Consider the following 22353-nt stretch of genomic DNA (forward strand, 5'->3'; position numbering starts at 1 on the left):
TCACTTCCAATCCCCCATGTTTTTAATATATACAGTGGGGAGAAAAAGTATTTGATACACTGCTGATTTTGCAGGTTTTCCTACTTACAAAGCATGTAGAGGTCTGTAATTTTTATCATAGGTACACTTCAACTGTGAGAGACGGAATCTAAAACAAAAATCCAGAAAATCACATTGTATGATTTTTAAGTAATTAATTTGCATTTTATTGCATGACATACAGTGGGGGAAAAAAGTATTTAGTCAGCCACCAATTGTGCAAGTTCTCCCACTTAAAAAGATGAGAGAGGCCTGTAATTTTCATCATAGGTACACGTCAACTATGACAGGCAAAATGAGAAAAAATAATCCAGAAAATCACATTGTAGGATTTTTAATGAATTTATTTGCAAATGATGGTGGAAAATAAGTATTTGGTCAATAACAAAAGTTTCTCAATACTTTGTTATATACCCTTTGTTGGCAATGACACAGGTCAAACGTTTTCTGTAAGTCTTCACAAGGTTTTCACACACTGTTTCTGGTATTTTGGCCCATTCCTCCATGCAGATCTCCTCTAGAGCAGTGATGTTTTGAGGCTGTCGCTGGGCAACACGGACTTTCAACTCCTCCAAAGATTTTCTATGGGGTTGAGATCTGGAGACTGGCTAGGCCACTCCAGGACCTTGAAATGCTTCTTACGAAGCCACTCCTTCGTTGCCCGGGCGGTGTGTTTGGGATCATTGTCATGCTGAAAGACTCAGCCACATTTCATCTTCAATGCCCTTGCTGATGGAAGGAGGTTTTCACTCAAAATTTCACGATACATGGCCCCATTCATTCTTTCCTTTACACGGATCAGTCGTCCTGGTCCCTTTGCAGAAAAAACAGCCCCAAAGCATGATGTTTCCACCCCCATGCTTCACAGTAGGTATGGTGTTCTTTGGATGCAACTCAGCATTCTTTGTCCTCCAAACATGACGAGTTGAGTTTTTACCCAAAAGTTATATTTTGGTTTCATCTGACCATATGACATTCTCCCAATCCTCTTCTGGATCATCCAAATGCACTTCAGACGGGCCTGGACATGTACTGGCTTAAGCAGGGGGACACGTCTTGCACTGCAGGATTTGAGTCCCTGGCGGCGTAGTGTTTAACTGATGGTAGGCTTTGTTACTTTGGTCCCAGCTCTCTGCAGGTCATTCACTAGGTCCCCCCGTGTGGTTCTGGGATTTTTGCTCACCGTTCTTGTGATCATTTTGACCCCACGGGGTGAGATCTTGCGTGGAGCCCCAGATCGAGGGAGATTATCAGTGGTCTTGTATGTCTTCCATTTCCTAATAATTGCTCCCACAGTTGATTTCTTCAAACCAAGCTGCTTACCTATTGCAGATTCAGTCTTCCCAGCCTGGTGCAGGTCTACAATTTTGTTTCTGGTGTCCTTTGACAGCTCTTTGGTCTTGGCCATAGTGGAGTTTGGAGTGTGACTGTTTGAGGTTGTGGACAGGTGTCTTTTATACTGATAACAAGTTCAAACAGGTGCCATTAATACAGGTAACGAGTGGAGGACAGAGGAGCCTCTTAAAGAAGAAGTTACAGGTCTGTGAGAGCCAGAAATCTTGCTTGTTTGTAGGTGACCAAATATTTATTTTCCACCATAATTTGCAAATAAATTCATAAAAAATCCTACGATGTGATTTTCTGGATTTTTTTCCCTCAATTTGTCTGTCATAGTTGACGTGTACCTATGATGAAAATTACAGGCATCTCTCATCTTTTTAAGTGGGAGAACTTGCACAATTGGTGGCTGACTAAATACTTTTTTTCCCCACTGTAAGTATTTGATACATCAGAAAAGCAGAACTTAATATTTGGTACAGAAACCTTTGTTTGCAATTACAGAGATCATACGTTTCCTGACCAGGTTTGCACACACTGCAGCAGGGATTTTGGCCCACTCCTCCATACAGACCTTCTCCAGATCCTTCAGGTTTCGGGGCTGTCGCTGGGCAATACGGACTTTCAGCTCCCTCCAAAGATTTTCTATTGGGTTCAGGTCTGGAGACTGGCTAGTCTACTCCAGGACCTTGAGATGCTTCTTACGGAGCCACTCCTTAATTGCCCTGGCTGTGTGTTTCGGGTCGTTGTCATGCTGGAAGACCCAGCCACGACCCATCTTCAATACTCTTACTGAGGGAAGGAGGTTGTTGGCCAAGATCTCGCGATACATGGCCCATCCATCCTCCCCTCAATACGGTGCAGTTGTCCTGTCCCCTTTGCAGAAAAGCATCCCCAAAGAATGATGTTTCCACCTCCATGTTTCACGGCTGGGATGGTGTTCTTGGGGTTGTACTCATCCTTCTTCTTCCTCCAAACACGGCAAGTGGAGTTTAGACCAAAAAGGTCTATTTTAGTCTCATCAGACCACATGACCTTCTCCCATTCCTCCTCTGGATCATCCAGATGGTCATTGGCAAACTTCAGACGGGCCTGGACATGCGCTGGCTTGAGCAGGGGGACCTTGCGTGCGCTGCAGGATTTTAATCCATGACAGCGTAGTGTGTTACTAATGGTTTTCTTTGAGACTGTGGTCCCAGCTCTCTTCAGGTCATTGACCAGGTCCTGCCGTGTAGTTCTGGACTGATCCGTCACCTTCCTCATGATCATTGATGCCCCACGAGGTGAGATCTTGCATGGAGCCCCAGACCGAGGGTGATTGACCGTCATCTTGAACTTCTTCCATTTTCTAATAATTGCGCCAACAGTTGTTGCCTTCTCACCAAGCTGCTTGCCTATTGTCCTGTAGCCCATCCCAGCCTTGTGCAGGTCTTCAATTTTATCCCTGATGTCCTTACACAGCTCTCTGGTCTTGGCCATTGTGGAGAGGTTGGAGTCTGTTTGATTGAGTGTGTGGACAGGTGTCTTTTATACAGGTAACGAGTTCAAACAGGTGCAGTTAATAAAGGTAATGAGTGGAGAACAGGAGGGCTTCTTAAAGAAAAACTAACAGGTCTGTGAGAGCCGGAATTCTTACTGGTTGGTAGGTGATCAAATACTTATGTCATGCAATAAAATGCAAATTAATTACTTAAAAATCATACAATGTGGTTTTCTGGATTTTTGTTTTAGATTCCGTCTCTCACAGTTGAAGTGTACCTATGATAAAAATTACAGACCTCTACATGCTTTGTAAGTAGGAAAACCTGCAAAATCGGCAGTGTATCAAATACTTGTTCTCCCCACTGTATATACTCCCCTTTATTACTTTTCAACCCCGCCATCCTTTCCCTACTTGGAGTAAATTAGTGAACAACAATGCCCAGGCCTCTACTTCCGGTCTATACTTACTATCTACACCTTATGGACAGAGTTAATTTTACAATAATTCTATTATATATACATTATTTATTTATTTTTTGGCTCCTGAACTACTTCTACTCTCAACCTCTCCGATCATTTTCATGATGTCCATCCGGTTTGCTTCTATATGCCATATCTTTCTAACTGTGCTCTTTCCCAAAAGCTCCCAACATACAACCTATATACTTATTATGGACACAGTATGCTTACATTATTAGCTATCTTTGTTATTATTTGTTGTTATTTGTTATTAGTCCCATCCTTCAACTCTATTCAATACCTCCCATCTATCTCTTAACACCATCCATATAGGATTTCTATTTGCCATATATACCGTACTGTGATGTTTTACAAAAGTTCTGAACCTTTCTATTCTCATTGCTTCTACAGATTGTGAATTAAAAATAAACATTTTTGCTAAAAGTATTATTATAATATTGATTGATTGACTATGACTTTTCAGATCACCCAGTAATGCTATCTGCAAGGTTAGCTCCAGGTAAATATTGCAATCCTTTAGCCATTCCTGGACCTGTGTCCAAAAACAAGCTACAAATGGACAGAACCAAAACAAATGATCTAATGATTCTGTCTCTTCACAGCAAAATCTGCAGAGCTGGGAAGATTGTATCCTCCATATAAATAACATTCTATTGGTAGCAAGAATTTTATATAATAATTTAAATTGAAAGATTCTAATTTTTGAATCCGGTGTCATTTTGCGTTTCAGTTCATAAACACTATGCCATGGGATCGGTACGTCAAAGATCTCTTCCCAACTATTTTGCAATCTATATGGGACGGCTGTCAATCCTTTGGTCCTTAAGTGAAACTGATATACTTTTTTATTTATCACAGTTTTCCTTAACCAATTATGTTCTTTAATGCAAGGCCGACAGACAAGTTCCTTACTTTCTCCCCCTTACACTTTCCTCTTCCACTTTTGCGGTAAGGCTGCAATTATTTGGTTGTAATTTTGGGTAGAGCAGACATTTCCATATGTTCCAGCTGCATGTGCGACATAACTCCACCAGTCCTACCGATGATATCATTTACGAAGATTATAACTTTTTTAAACATTCTGTCAAAAAATAAAGGTTCTTTGTCAATTAGTATATTTGAATTTAACCACAATATTTGTTGCATTATTTGTTCTGTCGTTTCTAGAGGATTAAATTGAAATTGCAACCAACTTTCTATGGCTTGTTTTAGAAATAGTGATATTTGGGAGATGATTTCCTTTTCAAATAACTGCAAATGAGTTATTGTAATCTGAATAAAGGGAAAAAGGCCTTTCTTGAACATTGGGTGAGACAATCTTACTAATTTGCTTGAGAACCAGTTCGGGTTTAAGTATAACTTTTGTATGACTGAAGCTTTTAGTGATAGGTCTAATGCTTTAATATTTAATAATTTCTGTCCTCCGAATTCATATTCATTATATAAATATGCCCTTTTAATTTTGTCTGGCTTGCCGTTCCAAATAAAATTTAATATTTTTTTCTCATATATTTAAAAAAACTGTTCGCTAGGCGTAGGCAAGACCATAAGCAAATAGGTAAACTGGGATAATACTAAAGAGTTAATCAGGGTGATTTTTCCACAAATTGACAGGTATTTTCCTTTCCATAGTAGTAAGATCTTATCTATTTTTGCTAACTTTCTATTAAAATTAATTGAAGTGAGATCATTTATTTCCTTTGGGATAAGTATTCAGAGTATATCCACATCACCATCAGACCATTTTATTGGTAAACTACATGGTAATGTAAAAATTGTATTTTTTAGTGATCCAATACGTAATATAGTACATTTGTCATAATTTGGTTGTAATCCAGAGAGGTTAGAAAATGTATCTAGATCCTCTATGAGGCTGTGGAGGGATTTTAGTTGTTGATTTAAAAGAAAACATGAATCATCAGCGTACAATGACACCTTTGTTTTTAAGCCCTGTATTTCTAATCCTCTGATATTATTATTGGATCTGATTTTAATAGCTAACATCTCGATGGCCACAATAAATAGATATGCCGATAATGGACAACCTTGTTTCACTCCTCTTGACAGTTTAAAACTTTCTGAGAAATAGCCATTATTTACTATTTTACACCTAGGGTTACTATTCATGATTTTGACCCATTTTATAAGAGATTCTCCAAAATTGAAATGCTCCAGGCATTTATATATAAACCCCAGTCGAATTTTATCAAATGCCTTTTCGAAGTCTGCTATGAATAGCAGGCCTGGTTTCCCATATTTTCCATAGTGTTCTATTGTTTCCAATACTTGCCTTATATTATCTCCAATGTATCTTCCATGTAAAAAACCTGTCTGATTAGAATTAATAATATCCGACAATACCTTTTTAATTCTATGCGCTATACATTTTGCTAGGATTTTTGCATCACAACACTGAAGTGTAAGGGGCCTCCAATTTTGTAAATGGACTGGATCTTTATATTTTCCACTTGTATCCTGTTTCAGTAATAATGAGATCAGACCTTCTTCTTGAGTGTCAGATAATCTACCATTTACATAGGAGTGGTTAAAACATGCTAATAACGGTCCTCTTAGTATATCAAAAAAGGTTTGGTATACCTCGACTGGTATGCCATCCAACCCTGGAGTTTTCCCAGACTTAAAGTCTTTAATTGCATCCAGAAGTTCCTCCTCTGTAATTTCACCTTCACATGAGTCTTTCTGTGTGGCTGTTAATTTGTCATTATCAATAGAAAAAAAATCTCTACAATTAGCTTCAGTTAGAGGAGACGGAGGCGACTGAAAAGAAAAAATATGCTGAAAGTACTTTGTTTCTTGTCTTCAAAATATCGTTTGGTGAATTATGGGTGACTCCGTCAATTGTAACCAGTTTCATTCAGTTCTTTTTGGTCGCATTCCTATGTTGAAGATTAAAAAAGAATTTTGTGCATTTTTCCCCATATTCCATCCAGTTTGCTTTATTTTTATAATATATTACACTTGATCTTTCTTGAATAAGTTTCTCCATTTAATTTTGTTTTTCCTCTAATTTATTCTGAGCCTCTATTTTACAGTTTTTATTGCCATCTATCTGTTCTGTTAGACTTTCTATTTCCTTTCTTAGTATAAACTCTTTTGACCTAAATTGCTTTTGTTTTCGAGATGAATACTGAATTGCATGGCCTCTAAAGGCACATTTAAAGGTGTCCCATACAATAAGGGGATTCGCTGTACCTATGTTATGTTGGAAAAAGTAAGTTATAAATTCCTTTGTTCTAATTATAAATAAATTATCATCCAATAGGCTTTGATTAAATTTCCAATATCCTCGCCCACATGGAAATTCAGTAAGAGTAATGTATATGCCTATTATATGATGGTCCGACCGCATTCTGTCCCCTATCAACACTTTTTTTACTTTTGGTGCCAACGAGAATGAGATAAGAAAGAAGTCAAGACGACTAGCTTGATTCAGTCTCCGCCATGTATATCTCACTAGATCAGTATATTTAAGCCTCCATATATCTACTAATTCTAATGTATCCATGACATTCACAATTTCCTTAAGAGCATGTGGGTGATTGTTTGTGGTGTGATTTCCTTTACGGTCCATTGAGCTATTTAAAACAGTATTATAATCCCCCACCATAACAATATTGTCTTGAATTGCTTGCAGGCTTGATAATTTATTATATATATTGTCAAAGAATTGTGGATCATCATTATTTGGTCCGTAAAGGTTAATGAGCCATATCTGTTTATGGTCCAATAACATATTAAAAATAATCCATCTATTTTGACAATTTGCACATTCGGATCGAATTACTATTAATTCATATCATCACCCCTTTTGAATTTCTTTGCCCATGGGAGAAGTATATTCCCCCCATTCTTTTTTCCACGCTACTTCATCTCGAATTGTTGAATGAGTTTCCTGTATACAATAGATATTATATTCCTTCTCTTTGAGCCATGTAAATATTGTTCTTCTTTTGTTATTATCAGCTAAGCCATTACAATTATAACTGGCTATACTTATTTCACCATACACCATAATGAGATACAAGTTTCAAGTCTATTTATCATTATATATGTTTGTAAATTTACCAATAAAAAATACCGTAATGATTGAGTGTCCATATAGCTGTACCGTGATATTTGCATTGCTACGGAGTAACCCTTCAATTGTTCTCCACTAATTCCCCCGCTAAAGCCCCTCCCCATCCCAAGTTGAGCCGTCATCCCAGTGATCAGCATCCCACCCACGTCCCTCCGGATCCCTAAGGCCCCGAGAGGCCAGGACCCATCCATCGAAAACAGCACACAGTGCCACCCACAAAACAGAAGCAGATTAACCGCCAAAAGCATTTCCAATGCTTTCACCTCTCTCTCTCTATATATATATCTATTTAACTATTTAAACAAAATTATGCATATCCTATTTTCCATCATTATCAATTAATATGCGTAATAATGTCGGCAGTTCACGCGTAGGATTCTAACATATAACCCGGATTGCCATTGTATTACATTTAATTAATTGACAAGCAATTATTATCCTAGCAAATAATTCCCATGGTCCATACCATACCTCCCCCCTCCCCCCCCCCAACATCCCCACCCCCCCACAACAGATGCCAGACAAGCACACACGCACATACTCACATACTCCAACACACTCAACCCCCCTCCTCCACAATCCACCATAAAATCAGATACTCAACGGCTGTTATATCCCAGAGCCCAACTCGAGAAATAACTTGATTTACGAGTGCACATACAGTTAAAGCTGATTGAGAAAGCATGCAGATTGAGCAGAAATTGATAACAATGTGAGATTTGATTAATCTACTTAATCTATGTCAAGTCCTAGGTGATGGAGATCAGATCCACCCTCTTCACCCTCTTCACCTGAGACACAAACACTCTGATCCCCTGTTGTAACCATTTTCCCAAGCATCTCCGTGCGGTCAGACCTTTGATTATTTTGTGCCACCTGGGCCACAATGATAAACCCCCTCTCTGATTGTCCGAGTGTGACCCCCTCCCCATGGGTTACTGCAGCCAGTGTTGCCAGCACTGCCACTACCTGGGTGGGCGTACCCCACCGGAATCCCCACTGGCTAGGTAAAAGGTCGTCAAGGTTCTCATTAGCAGCTTTGAGAATTTCCTTGTATATTATGCTCTCCCTTCAGGGGGCTCTGGCTTTGTAGGACCAACCCTGCCAGGCAGGCTCAGAATCTTGAGGGGGCGGTGCTGCTCAAGTGTCACGGTTTCGGCCGAGGCTGCCTCTCTTCCTTGCTCGGGCAGGCTTCGGCGTTCGTCGTCTCCGGAATACTAGCTGCCACCGTTGCATGTTTCTATGTTCGTTTGCTTTTGTCTGATTGTTGTTACACCTGTTATCGTTTAGTGTAATTAGTGTCCTATAAGTTCTCGTTGTGTTTGTCTAGTGTTGTGTGTGATTGTTTTCACTGTCGTGCGCTTAGCTTTTGTATGTACAATTTGCTTGGTTGAGCTGCTCTCCATTCTGTGTTTTTGGAGTAATTTGTCGCACGTATTTTGTGCGCCCGCTTTATTTCGCCGTTGTGCGGAGTTTCTCGCCTCAGGGCATTTGTTTTCGTGCTGTGTTTTGTTGCCAAACAACTAAAGTCTTTTGGACTTACTTTGTGCGTCCTGTGCCTGATTCCACCACCACACCCACCTACAGCTACACTGACAGAATCACACACCATACTCGATGGAGTCAGCAGGAGCCGCAACAGCACAGGCGACGTTGGAGGACAGGATCCGCGAACAAAATGACCAGATCCTGCGGATGGGGTCCGCACTGCAGGAGGTGATCACCACCATCCGAGGCTGGGAGACCCGAGGGACTCCTCCACCGCCATCCTCCCTGCCCGCACCATCGGCTCCGGAACCCAGAGGAGTTCGGCTCTCGCTCCCGAGGGCCTACGATGGGACCGCGGCCGGGTGTCAGGGATTCCTTCTCCAGGTGGAGCTTTACCTGGCCACCGTGCACCCGGCGCCCTCGGGACACGAGAGCGTGTCCGCCCTGATCTCCTGCCTTTCCGGGAAGGCGTTGGAATGGGCCAACGCAGAGTGGAGGAGAATCGACGCGAACACCATCACCTACGACGAGTTCTCCCGCCGCTTCAGGGCGGTGTTTGACCATCCCCGGAGGGGAACGCGCGGGGAGCGTCTGGTCTGCCTCCGGCAGGGGAAGAGGAGTGCCCAGGAGTTCGCCTTGGAATTCCGTACTCTAGCGGCGGATGCAGGGTGGAATGAGCGGGCTCTCATCGATCACTACCGATGTAGTCTACGCGAGGACGTCCGTAGGGAGCTGGCCTGTAGGGACACCAGCCTCTCGTTCGACCAGTTGGTCGACATGTCCATCAGGCTGGATACCCTGCTAGCTACCCGCGGGCATCCCGAGGGGGGTCCGTCCATTTCACCCTCCAGCGCCTCCGAGCCGTGCCCCATGGAGCTCGGGGGCGCTGGCGCTAGAGAGAGGAGGGATCGGCTTACGAGGGGGTCCATCTCCTGCACCAACTGTGGTCGGGGAGGACACACCGCGGCTAGGTGCTGGGGATGGCCTCCTAGGGGAGAGGACGACAGGTCCCGCACTGGGGAGTCCTTCCAGGTGAGTAGGCGCCCCACTCACCCAGAGCTCTCTGTTGCACATTTCTGTATACCTGTGCGTTTTCCACAGGTAGCACCTCATTCCCAGCATAAGGCGCTGGTAGATTCAGGCGCGGCTGGGAATTTTGTTGATAAGAAGTTTTGCTTAGCCTTAGGGATTCCCCTTCTTCCAGTTGACGTTCCCTTCCCCGTTCATGCCCTAGATAGCCGTCCGTTGGGTGCGGGCTTGATCAGGGAGGTCACTGCGCCACTTAGGATGTGTGCGCAGGGGGGTCATCAGGAGATGATCCAGCTATTTCTGATCGACTCGCCTGCGTATCCGGTGGTGCTGGGCATGCCCTGGTTGAGTACCCATAACCCATCTATTTCGTGGCAGGAGAGGGCTCTGATGGAGTGGTCTGCCCAGTGTGTGGGTCGATGTTTAGGCGTTTCCGTAGGGGCTACCTCGTGGAGAGTCCAAACCAGGTGCCCGCATTGCACGTTCCCCCTGAGTATGGGGATTTGGCTATTGTGTTCAGTAAGTCGAGGGCGACGCAGTTGCCTCCCCATAGGCAGGGAGATTGTGCGATAGACCTCCAGGCAGGAGCTGCGCTCCCACGGAGCCATGTGTATCCTCTGTCTCAGGAGGAGAAGAGAGCTATGGAGACGTACATAGACGAATCTCTGAGACAAGGATACATACGGCCCTCCACTTCCCCTGCGTCCTCGAGTTTCTTTTTTGTGAAGAAAAAGGATGGAGGATTACGCCCGTGCATTGATTACCGTGGTCTCAATCAGATCACGGTGAAGTACAGTTATCCACTCCCGCTGATTGCGACCATGACGGAGTCATTGCACGGGGCGCGTTTCTTCACTAAATTAGATCTCAGGAGCGCGTACAACTTGGTGCGCATTAGGGGGGGGCGATGAATGGAAGACAGCCTTTAGTACCACCTCGTGCCATTACGAGTATCTTGTCATGCCATACGGGTTGATGAACGCTCCTTCAGTTTTCCAATCCTTCGTGGATGAGATCTTCAGGGACATGCAGGGGCAGGGGGTGGTCGTGTACATCGATGACATTCTCGTGTACTCGCCTTACGCGAGTCGAGCATGTGGCCCTGGTGCGCCGAGTGTTGCGGAGACTGTTGGAGCACGACCTGTATGTCAAGGCAGAGAAGTGTCTGTTCTTCCAGGAGTCGGTCTCCTTTTTGGGTTATCAGTTGTCTGCGTCAGGGGTGAAGATGGAGGTAGACCGGGTGTCAGCCGTGCGTAATTGGCAAACGCCAACCACTGTGAAGGAGGTGCAGCAGTTTTTGGGGTTTGCGAATTATTACCGGAGGTTTATCTGGGGTTTTGGACAGGTGGCAGCTCCCATAACGTCTATTTTGAAGGGGGGTCCGGTGCGTCTGCAGTGGTCAGCCGAGGCAGACAGGGCGTTTGGGAGGCTGAAGGACCTGTTTACCTCGGCTCCGGTGCTGGCGCATCCGGATCCCTCTTTGCCATTTCAGGTAGAGGTGGACGCGTCAGAGGCCGGTATAGGAGCCGTGCTGTCGCAACGGTCCGGCGCGCCACCTAAACTCCGCCCCTGTGCTTTTTTATTCCAAGAAGCTCCAGTCCGGCGGAGCGAAACTATGACGTGGGGGACAGGGAGCTGTTAGCCGTGGTACAGGCCCTAAAGGTGTGGAGGCACTGGCTTGAGGGGGCTCAACACCCTTTCCTCATTTTGACGGACCACCGTAACCTGGAGTACATCCGGGCAGCGAGGAGGCTGAACCCTCGCCAGGCGAGGTGGAATATGTTTTTGACCCGGTTCACATTTAAGATCACGTACATCCCTGGGTCACAGAACGGTAAGGCAGACGCACTGTCTCGGCGGTATGACACGGAGGAGAGGTCCGTGGAGCCCACTCCCATACTGCCGGAGTCGTGTCTGGTGGCACCGGTAGTGTGGGAGGTCGATGCTGAACTCGAGCGGGCGTTACGCACCGACCCTAGTCCACCTCAATGCCCGGAGGGTCGGAAGTACGTTCCGCTCGAGGTTCGGGATCGATTGATCTATTGGGCTCACACGTCACCCTCCTCTGGACACCCTGGTATCGGCCGGACAGTGCACTGTCTTAGTGCCAAGTACTGGTGGCCCACGTTGGCGAGGGATGTGAGGGTTTATGTTTCCTCCTGCTCGGTGTGCGCCAGTGTAAGGCGCCTAGACATCTGCCTAGGGGTAAGTTACTACCCCTGCCCGTTCCACAACGACCATGGTCTCACCTCTCGGTGGATTTCCTCACTGACCTTCCTCCTTCACAGGGGAATACCACTATACTGGTCGTTGTGGACCGGTTTTCTAAGGCCTGTCGTTTGCTCCCTATGCCGGGCCTTCCTACTGCCCTGCAAACCGCCGAAGCACTATTCACCCATGTGTTCCGGCACTACGGGTACCCGAGGATATTGTGTCTGATCGAGGTCCCCAATTTACCTCCAGAGTCTGGAGAGCTTTTATGGAGCGGTTGGGGGTCTCGGTGAGCCTCACCTCGGGTTACCACCCGGAGAGTAATGGGCAGGTGGAACGCGTGAACCAGGATGTGGGGAGGTTTCTTAGAACATACTGCCAGGACCGGCCGGAGGAGTGGGCAGGGTACGTTCCTGGGCCGAAATGGCCCAGAATTCCCTACGCCATTCCTCCACTAACCTAACCCCTTTCCAATGTGTGTTAGGTTACCAGCCGGTTCTGGCACCTTGGCAGCAGAGCCAGATCGAGGCTCCTGCGGTGGATGAGTGGGCGCGGCGCTCGGAGGAGACATGGAACGCTGCACACGTCCACCTGCAGCGGGCCCTCCGTCGTCATAAGGCGAGCGCCGATCTCCACCGCAGTGAGGGACCGGTGTACGCACCTGGTGATAGAGTCTGGCTCTCTACCAGAAACCTGCCCCTCCGCCTGCCCTGTCGGAAACTGGGTCGGCGGTTTGTAGGGCCATTTAAAGTCCTGAGAAGGTTGAACGAGGTGTGTTACAAATTACAACTACCTGTTGAGTATAAAAGTATTAACCCCTCGTTCCATGTGTCTCTTCTCAGGCCGGTGGTAGCTGGCCCACTCCAAGAAAGTGAGATCAGGGAGACTCCTCCGCCCCCATTGGACATCGAGGGGGCACCGGCGTACTCCGTGCGGTCCATCTTGGATTCGAGACGTCGGATGGGGGGTCTCCAATATCTAGTGGAGTGGGAGGGGTACGGCCCGGAGGAACGGTGCTGGGTGCCGAGGAGAGACATTTTGGACCCGTCTCTCCTGACGGAATTCCATCGTGGGCACCCGACGCACCCTGCTCCGCGTCCTCCTGGTCGTCCCCCGAGGCCGGAGTCGGTGCACGTCTGGAGCCCGGCGTCAAGGGGGGGTACTGTCACGGTTTCGGCCGAGGCTGCCTCTCTTCCTTGCTCGGGCAGGCTTCGGCGTTCGTCGCCTCCGGAATACTAGCTGCCACCGTTGCATGTTTCTATGTTTGTTTGCTTTTGTCTGATTGTTGTTACACCTGTTATCGTTTAGTGTAATTAGTGTCCTATAAGTTCTCGTTGTGTTTGTCTAGTGTTGTGTGTGATTGTTTTCACTGTCGTGCGCTTAGCTTTTGTATGTACAGTTTGCTCGGTTGAGCTGCTCTCCATTCTGTGTTTTTGGAGTAATTTGTCGCACGTATTTTGTGCGCCCGCTTTATTTCGCCGGTGTGCGGAGTTTCTCGCCTCAGGGCATTTGTTTTCGTGCTGTGTTTTGTTGCCAAACAACTAAAGTCTTTTGGACTTACTTTGTGCGTCCTGTGCCTGATTCCACCACCACACCCACCTACAGCTACACTGACATCAAGTAGGTCTCTGACCGCATGTATTTCTCTGTTTAGGCTGCATACTCACAGCAGGTCCATAAAAGAGATGGGAACTTCTCTTTGGTGTATGGGTCGCTCAGGTGGGTGTCCAGGTTATAGGTTTAGGGATCTTTCCATCATGATAGGACAATGAAAAATTTGATTAGATGTATACTATATTTTAAAATGTATATCCCTCATCTACACAAAATTGAAAGCTCTCTCTCACTACCCCTGCTCATAGACCCCCGGTCGGCTCTGGGATATGCAACCATTTCCCCTCTCACTCACTTAACGCCGCACCTTTTCAAACACAAAAATGCACACCACATGGTTGACTGCGGAAGAAATGAGCAGAGCGTGCAAACGCACCCGCATCCACATCTGCCGCAAGGGGGAAAGGACGCCAGAGAGAACACAGGACCAACCACAACAACCATCTGCCAAAACAACAACCTCCCACCAAAAAAGCCATGTTCTAATTATTTGTATTTAAAGATGTATTATTCTGCTTGTTATGTCGTTTTATCCTTTTATAAAATAATATACTTACTATAAATGTTATTTAATATTACAATCCCTATCATTGCTAGCATCAGGTGCTCCAATATTCGACTCCTCTATTACAACTTTTAGAATAGCCATGGAGTAGTCTTTGTGTCTCTGAACATTTGGTTGTCAATATATAGTTTATCCACCACGAGTGCAACACGTTTCCCTTTTAATCTGTTTTCCTTGAAGATTGGATACAGAACTTTGCGCCTTTCTACAATCTCCCTTGGGAACTGATCATTCATGCCTATTTTCGTGCCAGCAAGTCTTTTTCCTAGGCTTTTCACCATAGATTATCCTTTAAAAAAAGCAAATTTGGCAACGATTGGGCGCTCATATTTCTGTCCTCTTTTTCTGAAACGGTGTACACGTTCGAGTTGGATTTTATCGACAGCCTCGAGTGGGATTTGTAGCGCTGTATGCAGGAAGTCCTTCATAATATTCTCTGTTAATTCTCCCTCCTTTTCCTGAATGCCCGTAAGTACTAGATTTTCCCTCATCGATCTTGTTTGGATGTCTAGTAAGGCTTCTCTCAGAAGGTTGTTCTCCTTTTTTAGTTCCTTAACGTCCGTTTCCATTTTAGAGACTGTCACTTTTAATTATTTGGTTTCTTTCTCCATTACCAAAGCTTTTTCGTCACTCATTTGAAGACTCGCTTTCAACTCTTTTACGTCTTTACTGACCAATTCTAGTATGCCCAATTTGTCATTTATCGACTTCAACAGGTCGCTTTCCACACTTACCATACCCAGTGGTGAAAAGCATATATCATCTGTATCAGTCGATGAGTCGCGTTTCCTTTTGGGGATCGGCTCTCCACGCTTGTCTTCAGTCATGTTTGGGTGTTGCGTGTTGTTGTAATATTTGTCGATATATTTCTCTAGCCTTGTGATCTGTTTTGTGTTATTATCCAGATTGAATTATATTAACTACGAATATATGAAATGCTAATATTTAGTCTAACTTACTGATTTTTAATATTATGTTTTTATCTTGAGGTGTTTTGTACCGCTTTCTATTCAATACGCCAAATAAATTCATTAAAAATCCTACAATGTGATTTTCTGGATTTTTTTTCCTCAATTTGTCTGTCATAGTTGATGTGTACCTATGATGAAAATTACAGGCCTCTCTCATCTTTTTAAGTGGGAGAACTTGCACAATTGGTGGCTGACTAAATACTTTTTTTCCCCACTGTATAAACACTGGTCTTTACCCACACACTCACACATACTTGCACTAACACCCCAACACACACATAGACACACACACACACACACTACATACACCCACATACACGTAACAAGCACACACACATACTGACGCCACACACACACACATTTTCACACTCACCACATATGCTGCTGCTACTGTCTATTATCTATCCTGTTGCCGAGTCACTTTACCCCTACTACAGTATATGTACATACAGTGGGGAAAAAAAGTATTTAGTCAGCCACCAATTGTGCAAGTTCTCCCACTTAAAAAGATGAGAGAGACCTGTAATTTTCATCATAGGTACACGTCAACTATGACAGACAAATTGAGAAAAGAAAATCCAGAAAATCACATTGTAGGATTTTTAATGAATTTATTTGCAAATTATGGTGGAAAATAAGTATTTGGTCACCTACAAACAAGCAAGATTTCTGGCTCTCACAGACCTGTAACTTCTTCTTTAAGAGGCTCCTCTGTCCTCCACTCGTTTCCTGTATTAATGGCACCTGTTTGAACTTGTTATCAGTATAAAAGACACCTGTCCACAACCTCAAACAGTCACACTCCAAACTCCTCTATGGCCAAGACCAAAGAGCTGTCAAAAGACACCAGAAACAAAATTGTAGACCTGCACCAGGCTGGGAAGACTGAATCTGCAATAGGTAAGCGGCTTGGTTTGAAGAAATCAACTGTGGGAGCAATTATTAGGAAATGGAAGACATACAAGACCACTGACAATCTCCCTCGATCTGGGGCTCCACGCAAGATCTCACCCCGTGGGGTCAAAATGATCACAAGAACGGTGAGCAAAAATCCCAGAACTACACGGGGGGACCTAGTGAATGACCTGCAGAGAGCTGGGACCAAAATAACAAAGCCTACCATCAGTAACACACTACGCCGCCAGGGACTCAAATCCTGCAGTGCAAGATGTGTCCCCCTGCTTAAGCCAGTACATGTCCAGGCCCGTCTGAAGTTTGCTAGAGTGCATTTGGATGATCTAGAAGAGGATTGGGAGAATGTCATATGGTCAGATGAAACCAAAATAGAACTTTTTGGTAAAAACTCAACTCGTCGTGTTTGGAGGACAAAGAATGCTGAGTTGCATCCAAAGAACACCATACCTACTGTGAAGCATGGGGGTGGAAACATCATGCTTTGGGGCTGTTTTTCTGCAAAGGGACCAGGACGACTGATCCGTGTAAAGGAAAGAATGAATGAGGCCATGTATCGTGAGATTTTGAGTGAAAACCTCCTTCCATCAGCAAGGGCATTGAAGATGAAACGTGGCTGGGTCTTTCAGCATGACAATGATCCCAAACACACCGCCCGGGCAACGAAGGAGTGGCTTCGTAAGAAGCATTTCAAGGTCCTGGAGTGGCCTAGCCAGTCTCCAGATCTCAACCCATAGAAAATCTTTGGAGGCAGTTGAAAGTCCGTGTTGCCCAGCGACAGCCCCAAAACATCACTGCTCTAGAGGAGATCTGCATGGAGGAATGGGCCAAAATACCAGCAACAGTGTGTGAAAACCTTGTGAAGACTTACAGAAAACGTTTGACATGTTTCATTGCCAACAAAGTGTATATAACAAAGTATTGATAACCTTTTGTTATTGACCAAATACTTATTTTCCACCATAATTTGCAAATAAATTCATAAAAAATCCTACAATGTGACTTTCTGGATTTTTTTTCCTCATTTTGTCTGTCATAGTTGACGTGTACCTATGATGAAAATTACAGGCCTCTCTCATGTTTTTAAGTGGGAGAACTTGCACAATTGGTGGCTGACTAAATCCTTTTTTCCCCACTGTAGCTACCTCAATTACTTTGTACCCCTGCACATCGACTCGGTACTGGTACTCCGTGTATATAGCATGTTATTTTTACTTGTTATTGTTATTTGTTATTCACTGTGTATTTATTCCTTGTGTCACTATAAAAATATATGTATATATATCTTTAACTGCATTGTTAGAACAGGACCTGTAAGTAAGCATTTCACTGTTAGTCTATACCTGCTGATTACGAAGCATGTGACCATGTATATATTTTTTTATGTTGTGTTTGCTAGGGATGTGACACCACTCTGGCCCCCGAGGACTGGAGTTGCCCATCCCTGAGCTAAACCAACACTCCATGGTAGAGGTCATCCGTCTTGGGTAGTGAAGTCAATAGAAGAAAGCCAATAACATGGAGTTCGGCATAGACCACAAAATCCATCTTAACAAGACCACGAAAACACCTTGTTATTTTCTCTCCTCTAATGTAGTTACAAAATTAGATAATATGCTTTTGTATACCCTTTCCAAGTTGAGATTTTACAAAATTATTTATTGTTAAAAATAACTTGATAATTGAAAAATACTTCATACTTAAAAATAACTTAATAGTTGAAAAATACTTAATACTTAAAAATAACTTCATAGTTAAAAAATACTTAATACTTAAAAATAACTTCATAGTTGAAAAATACTTAATACTTAAAAATAACTTCATAGTTGACAAATACTTAATACTTAAAAATAACTTCATAGTTGAAGGTCTAGCTCTAGCTCATTCATAGCATTGTGGCTTATCAGATTAATGGTATCTTAACACACACCTGATGGTGAGGATTTGGCCAAAGCTGAGTTCCATGTCATTGACCTGGGCAATGAAGATGGCTGCCACAGCCTCGTAGAGGGCAGTGCCATCCATGTTGATGGTGGCACCCACGGGTAGCATGAAACGTGTCACTCTCTTGTCCACACGGTTGTTCTCCTCTAGACAGCGGAAGGTGATGGGCAGGGTGGCAGAGCTATGGCAGGGTGGCAGAGAATAGAGGACGTTGTGAGATCATAATAGTCCAAACAACAACTAGCAGTGTTTCCCAACTCCAGTCCTCGAGTATCTCCAACAGCACACATTTTTGTTGTAGCCCCGGACAAGCACACCTGATTCCACTTGTCAACTAATCGTCAAGCCCTCAATGAGTGGAATCAGGTGAGTTTGTCTGGGGCACAAACAAAAATGTGTGCTGTTGGGTGTCCTGGAGGACTGGAGTTGGGAAACGCTGAACTAGAGGATGTCCGCAGGGCAATGAATTAGCTACATCTGACCCTGAATCAGTTCCTACACCCACCTAGAGGATGTCCCCAGGGCAGTGATGAGGGCCTGCAGCAGGCCAGCGATGAAGGTGTATGGGTTCTTCCTGGTGATCAGGAAATAGAGCAGGGGCAGGACGAAGAGGCCGTGGATGAGCAGACCCACAATGACAGACACCGTGTACATCCCCAGCTGACCTCCCACCTCGGCCAGGTTCTTCATCTCCACGATCTTACCTGCTATCAGGAACAAGATGCCCACTGGAGCGTACCTGACGGAGCGAGAGGGAGGAAAGGAGATAAACGAGAGAGATATTTGTATGATAGCCCACACTACCTAACACAACAATTCCACCGAAAGCAACTGTTTTGAGAGATATACTGTATGTTCGAAATAATGGTAAAGGCACATACGAGTACATTAACGCGTTACTTTGTAACCACTAATCTGACTACTAACCAGATGATGATGGCCACCAGGCGCATGATGGCTTCATTGAGGCAGTTGAATAAGTCCCTGAGAGCCTGTCCCTGCTGCTTCATGCTGCCAATGACCAGGCCGAAGCACATGGAGAACACTACCAGACCCAGGGCGTTCACCCCGTTAGAGGAACCAGACACTGGGATCGTCTCCACCACTGTCTCCTGGAGCACGAGGAGAACAACCACTCACATCACATTTACATTTATACTTATCCAAATTAACTGTAGCACTTTTTCCCCCAAAGGACTTTACATTGGGGTAAGTCACCCCACCACCACCGATGTGTATCACCCACTTGGATGGTTTGCAGCACTCTGCTCATGTTAGCAGCCAAGGCAGCCTCTGTAGCGTTTAGGGAGTCAGTCAGGTTGAGGGCAACGGTCACGTTCTTGGTGTAGATGGTCTTCTTGTAGACTGTTTTGTACTGGGCGAAACAGTGCATGCATTGAATACATGTATGTATTGTACAAGGAAAGAGTATCAGTCCTAAACAATTTATTTGGTGAGTAAGCATTTTAACACAGTGTATTGAAGAATAGCAGCTTGATCAATTGGCAAGTGAATTCCCTTACCTGCTTGAAACAGGCTTCCACCAAATTAGGTGGGAACATGTTCCTGAAAGATAAACAATGCTGAACTATTATCACAGTGAATAAAGGACAATCAATTATTAATATCTTCTATTGACTTACTGTCATTGGGATCCTACAGTAGTTACTCACCTAATGAGATCCAGGAAAGCGTCAGCTGCTTGTACCGGCTCTATGGTACCGCTAGAGGCCACTGGGCTGTCCCTATGGCCTTTCCCTGGTTTGATGACAATCACAATGACCATGCCAATGAAGACAGCGATGAGGGTGGTCACCATGTAATAAACCACAGCCCGCATTCCCATCTTCCCAGACACTTTGCTGTCCAGAGAGGAAATACCTGCAAGACAAGACAAAGTTAATAATTTTCTCCTGAATCCTCTAGGTACTTCCACAAGACTACTACTGTACCAACTAACTTTGAAACTCAAAATAGCAAGACGTATGGAAAATGTAGAGTAATAACATGCAGAAGGGGTGAGAGATCTCCATGAAATGTAAATCATTTTGAGTTTGACAAAAGCAATACATACTGTAAATGCAAATCATTATAATGATGCTAAGAAAGCAGAAGTCCTGTGACCAGCTACCTGTGACCAGGCTGGAGATGATGAGAGGCAGAACCAGCATCTGCAGCATCCTCATCAGCAGCTCTCCAGGGAAGGCAAAGTACTTGATCTCCCTGAGGGTCAGGTTGTGGGGCCGCAGGGCGAAACCCAGCATGACACCTGGACACACACAGGAGACATGATATAAAGGCTGGAGCATTGATGAAGAATACTGTATGTATTTCAAGTCTTCTTGACACAGGAGTCTACACTTGGGGGCTACAGCTCATATACCTGTGTAATAACACTGCAATTACTATTGTTTTTTTTTAATTAACATTGTATTAACTATAAACAAACAATCAACAAACTAACCATTGATGTGGAAAAGTATCACTATACTTCATTAAAAATCAAAGTTCTTCCAGAGTTTTTGTAGAATTAAGATAGACTTTATTACACAGAGTAACGTGAGCCGAGATGGTCTGCAGACCACCTCCCGTCTCCCGCTCAGCTCTCCGTTTATATAGTCACATTCACACACATCCTAGTTTAGAGCCCCTCCCTCTGTAGTTCCCCCACCATTATCTTCAGTTTCCCACTCTCTACTGCTCCGCCCACTTCCTTAGTCTATGATAGCGGCTACATTTGACTTCTCTTCAATTTAGAAACAATATTATTACAATCAATCAACCCTTGTCATTCACAAATAATCATGTTCAGTTTTAAACTGTTAAACACCGGCTCTCCCTGGCTTGACCTAAAGATTGATTGTTGGACATGACAGGTCCACACTCAATCTCTCAAACGTACACAAAACCCCACTCCTCCCTCCTGTCATGCTGTAATTACTCATGATTAGTCTAAACTCTGTTCAACTCTGGCGTCGCTCTTTGTACTTTGTTTGAGGAGAAATGAATAAGGTAACAGTCTGGTTTCAGTCTCTGATAAGGTAGGACAGCCATGGATTAGGTAAGAGCGAGCAATTCGACCCTAGGTCAGATCCCCACTTCACACACAGTGAAATGAACCAATTAAGTTCTTGCCTAGCAACAGAGAATTCTAACTATATGTTCGTGATTAACTCAGTTTTATCTCATAGTCCACTAAAAAATCCCCATCACCATAACCTTAGCACTAAACCTTAACCCTTAATCCTAACCCCAATAAGACAGTAACAAAGTATTTTGTCCACTTGCCCAGAGCCACTGCTGCGATGGTGAGGAGGACAAAGAGGTTGCGTCTCAGGAAGCCCTTGACGCTCTCCTTAGTGATGGAGCTCATCGTGTCTTTGCCACTGGCCGATCTCTTCTGCATGGCCCTACTTAGCCGCCGCCAGAGGCCTCGTTCAGGGAGGGTGGGCTTGTCGGCGTCCTCGTTCAGGAAAAGGCTGGCGGTGTTGGCGGACTTCTCATTCATAATAAGCTCCAGCACCTGGTCCAGGAGGCAGGTTTCCTGTGAAACTGGAGGAGAGGAGATGGAGGAGACTATAAGCATTCTGTTATAATGCAATGAAGGAAAAATGTGTATGAAGTTCACATGACTGCTTGATAGAGGAGTTGGTTGGAAATATTGATATCAATTCAGCAACGCTGAAGTCAGAAAATAATTCAAATGGATTGCAAAAGACCACTCAAGAACCTGATGGTTGTTGCTAATACTCAAACAGTGCTGGATGAGCGTTGACTAAATGCATGACAAATACATACAGTGCAGTATCACAGCTCTGCATTGAAATTGTAGTTATTTTCTGAGTTATGATCCTATCATCCTACCTGGTCCAAGGCAATCCTATAAGGCAAGTAGTGTAGCTGTGACCAGGCTAGCATAGAAATGGCCCCATTTTGTTAGAGGTGATGGTATTTCATGCCTAACTTACAAGAAAGCCTTGAGCCTCTTCAAACTATCCTGCTAAAATATGCATGAACACAGAGTACCAACTCTACAGTATGATTCTAACATGTAAAAGCCAGAAGCAAATCACAGCTTTTCTATGCAACAAGTTTTGGAAACAAAGAAGCACAATCAATGTCGGAAATCAAACAGCACAGTTTGGTTGGTGCTGAAAATATCAACTGGTCCCTTAAACTCC

At 44.3% G+C, this 22353-nt stretch overlaps 1 protein-coding gene across 1 annotated transcript in view; it reads right to left on the reverse strand.

Annotated features, from left to right (window-relative positions):
* Positions 1-22353, reverse strand: part of LOC121577308 (excitatory amino acid transporter 1-like) — a 40571-nt gene that overhangs the window by 16660 nt on the left and 1558 nt on the right. The window contains exons 3-10 of the mRNA XM_041891072.1: positions 21461-21724; positions 20304-20441; positions 19846-20053; positions 19696-19738; positions 19419-19547; positions 19100-19284; positions 18678-18911; positions 18159-18353 (exon numbers count right to left, since the gene is read on the reverse strand). Of these exons, the coding sequence (XP_041747006.1) occupies positions 18159-18353; positions 18678-18911; positions 19100-19284; positions 19419-19547; positions 19696-19738; positions 19846-20053; positions 20304-20441; positions 21461-21680 (1352 nt within the window). The 5' untranslated portion in view covers positions 21681-21724. The remainder of the gene's footprint in view (positions 1-18158; positions 18354-18677; positions 18912-19099; positions 19285-19418; positions 19548-19695; positions 19739-19845; positions 20054-20303; positions 20442-21460; positions 21725-22353) is intronic.

The sequence above is a fragment of the Coregonus clupeaformis genome, chromosome 11 (assembly GCF_020615455.1).
Source record: "Coregonus clupeaformis isolate EN_2021a chromosome 11, ASM2061545v1, whole genome shotgun sequence".
NCBI lineage: Eukaryota > Metazoa > Chordata > Actinopteri > Salmoniformes > Salmonidae > Coregonus > Coregonus clupeaformis.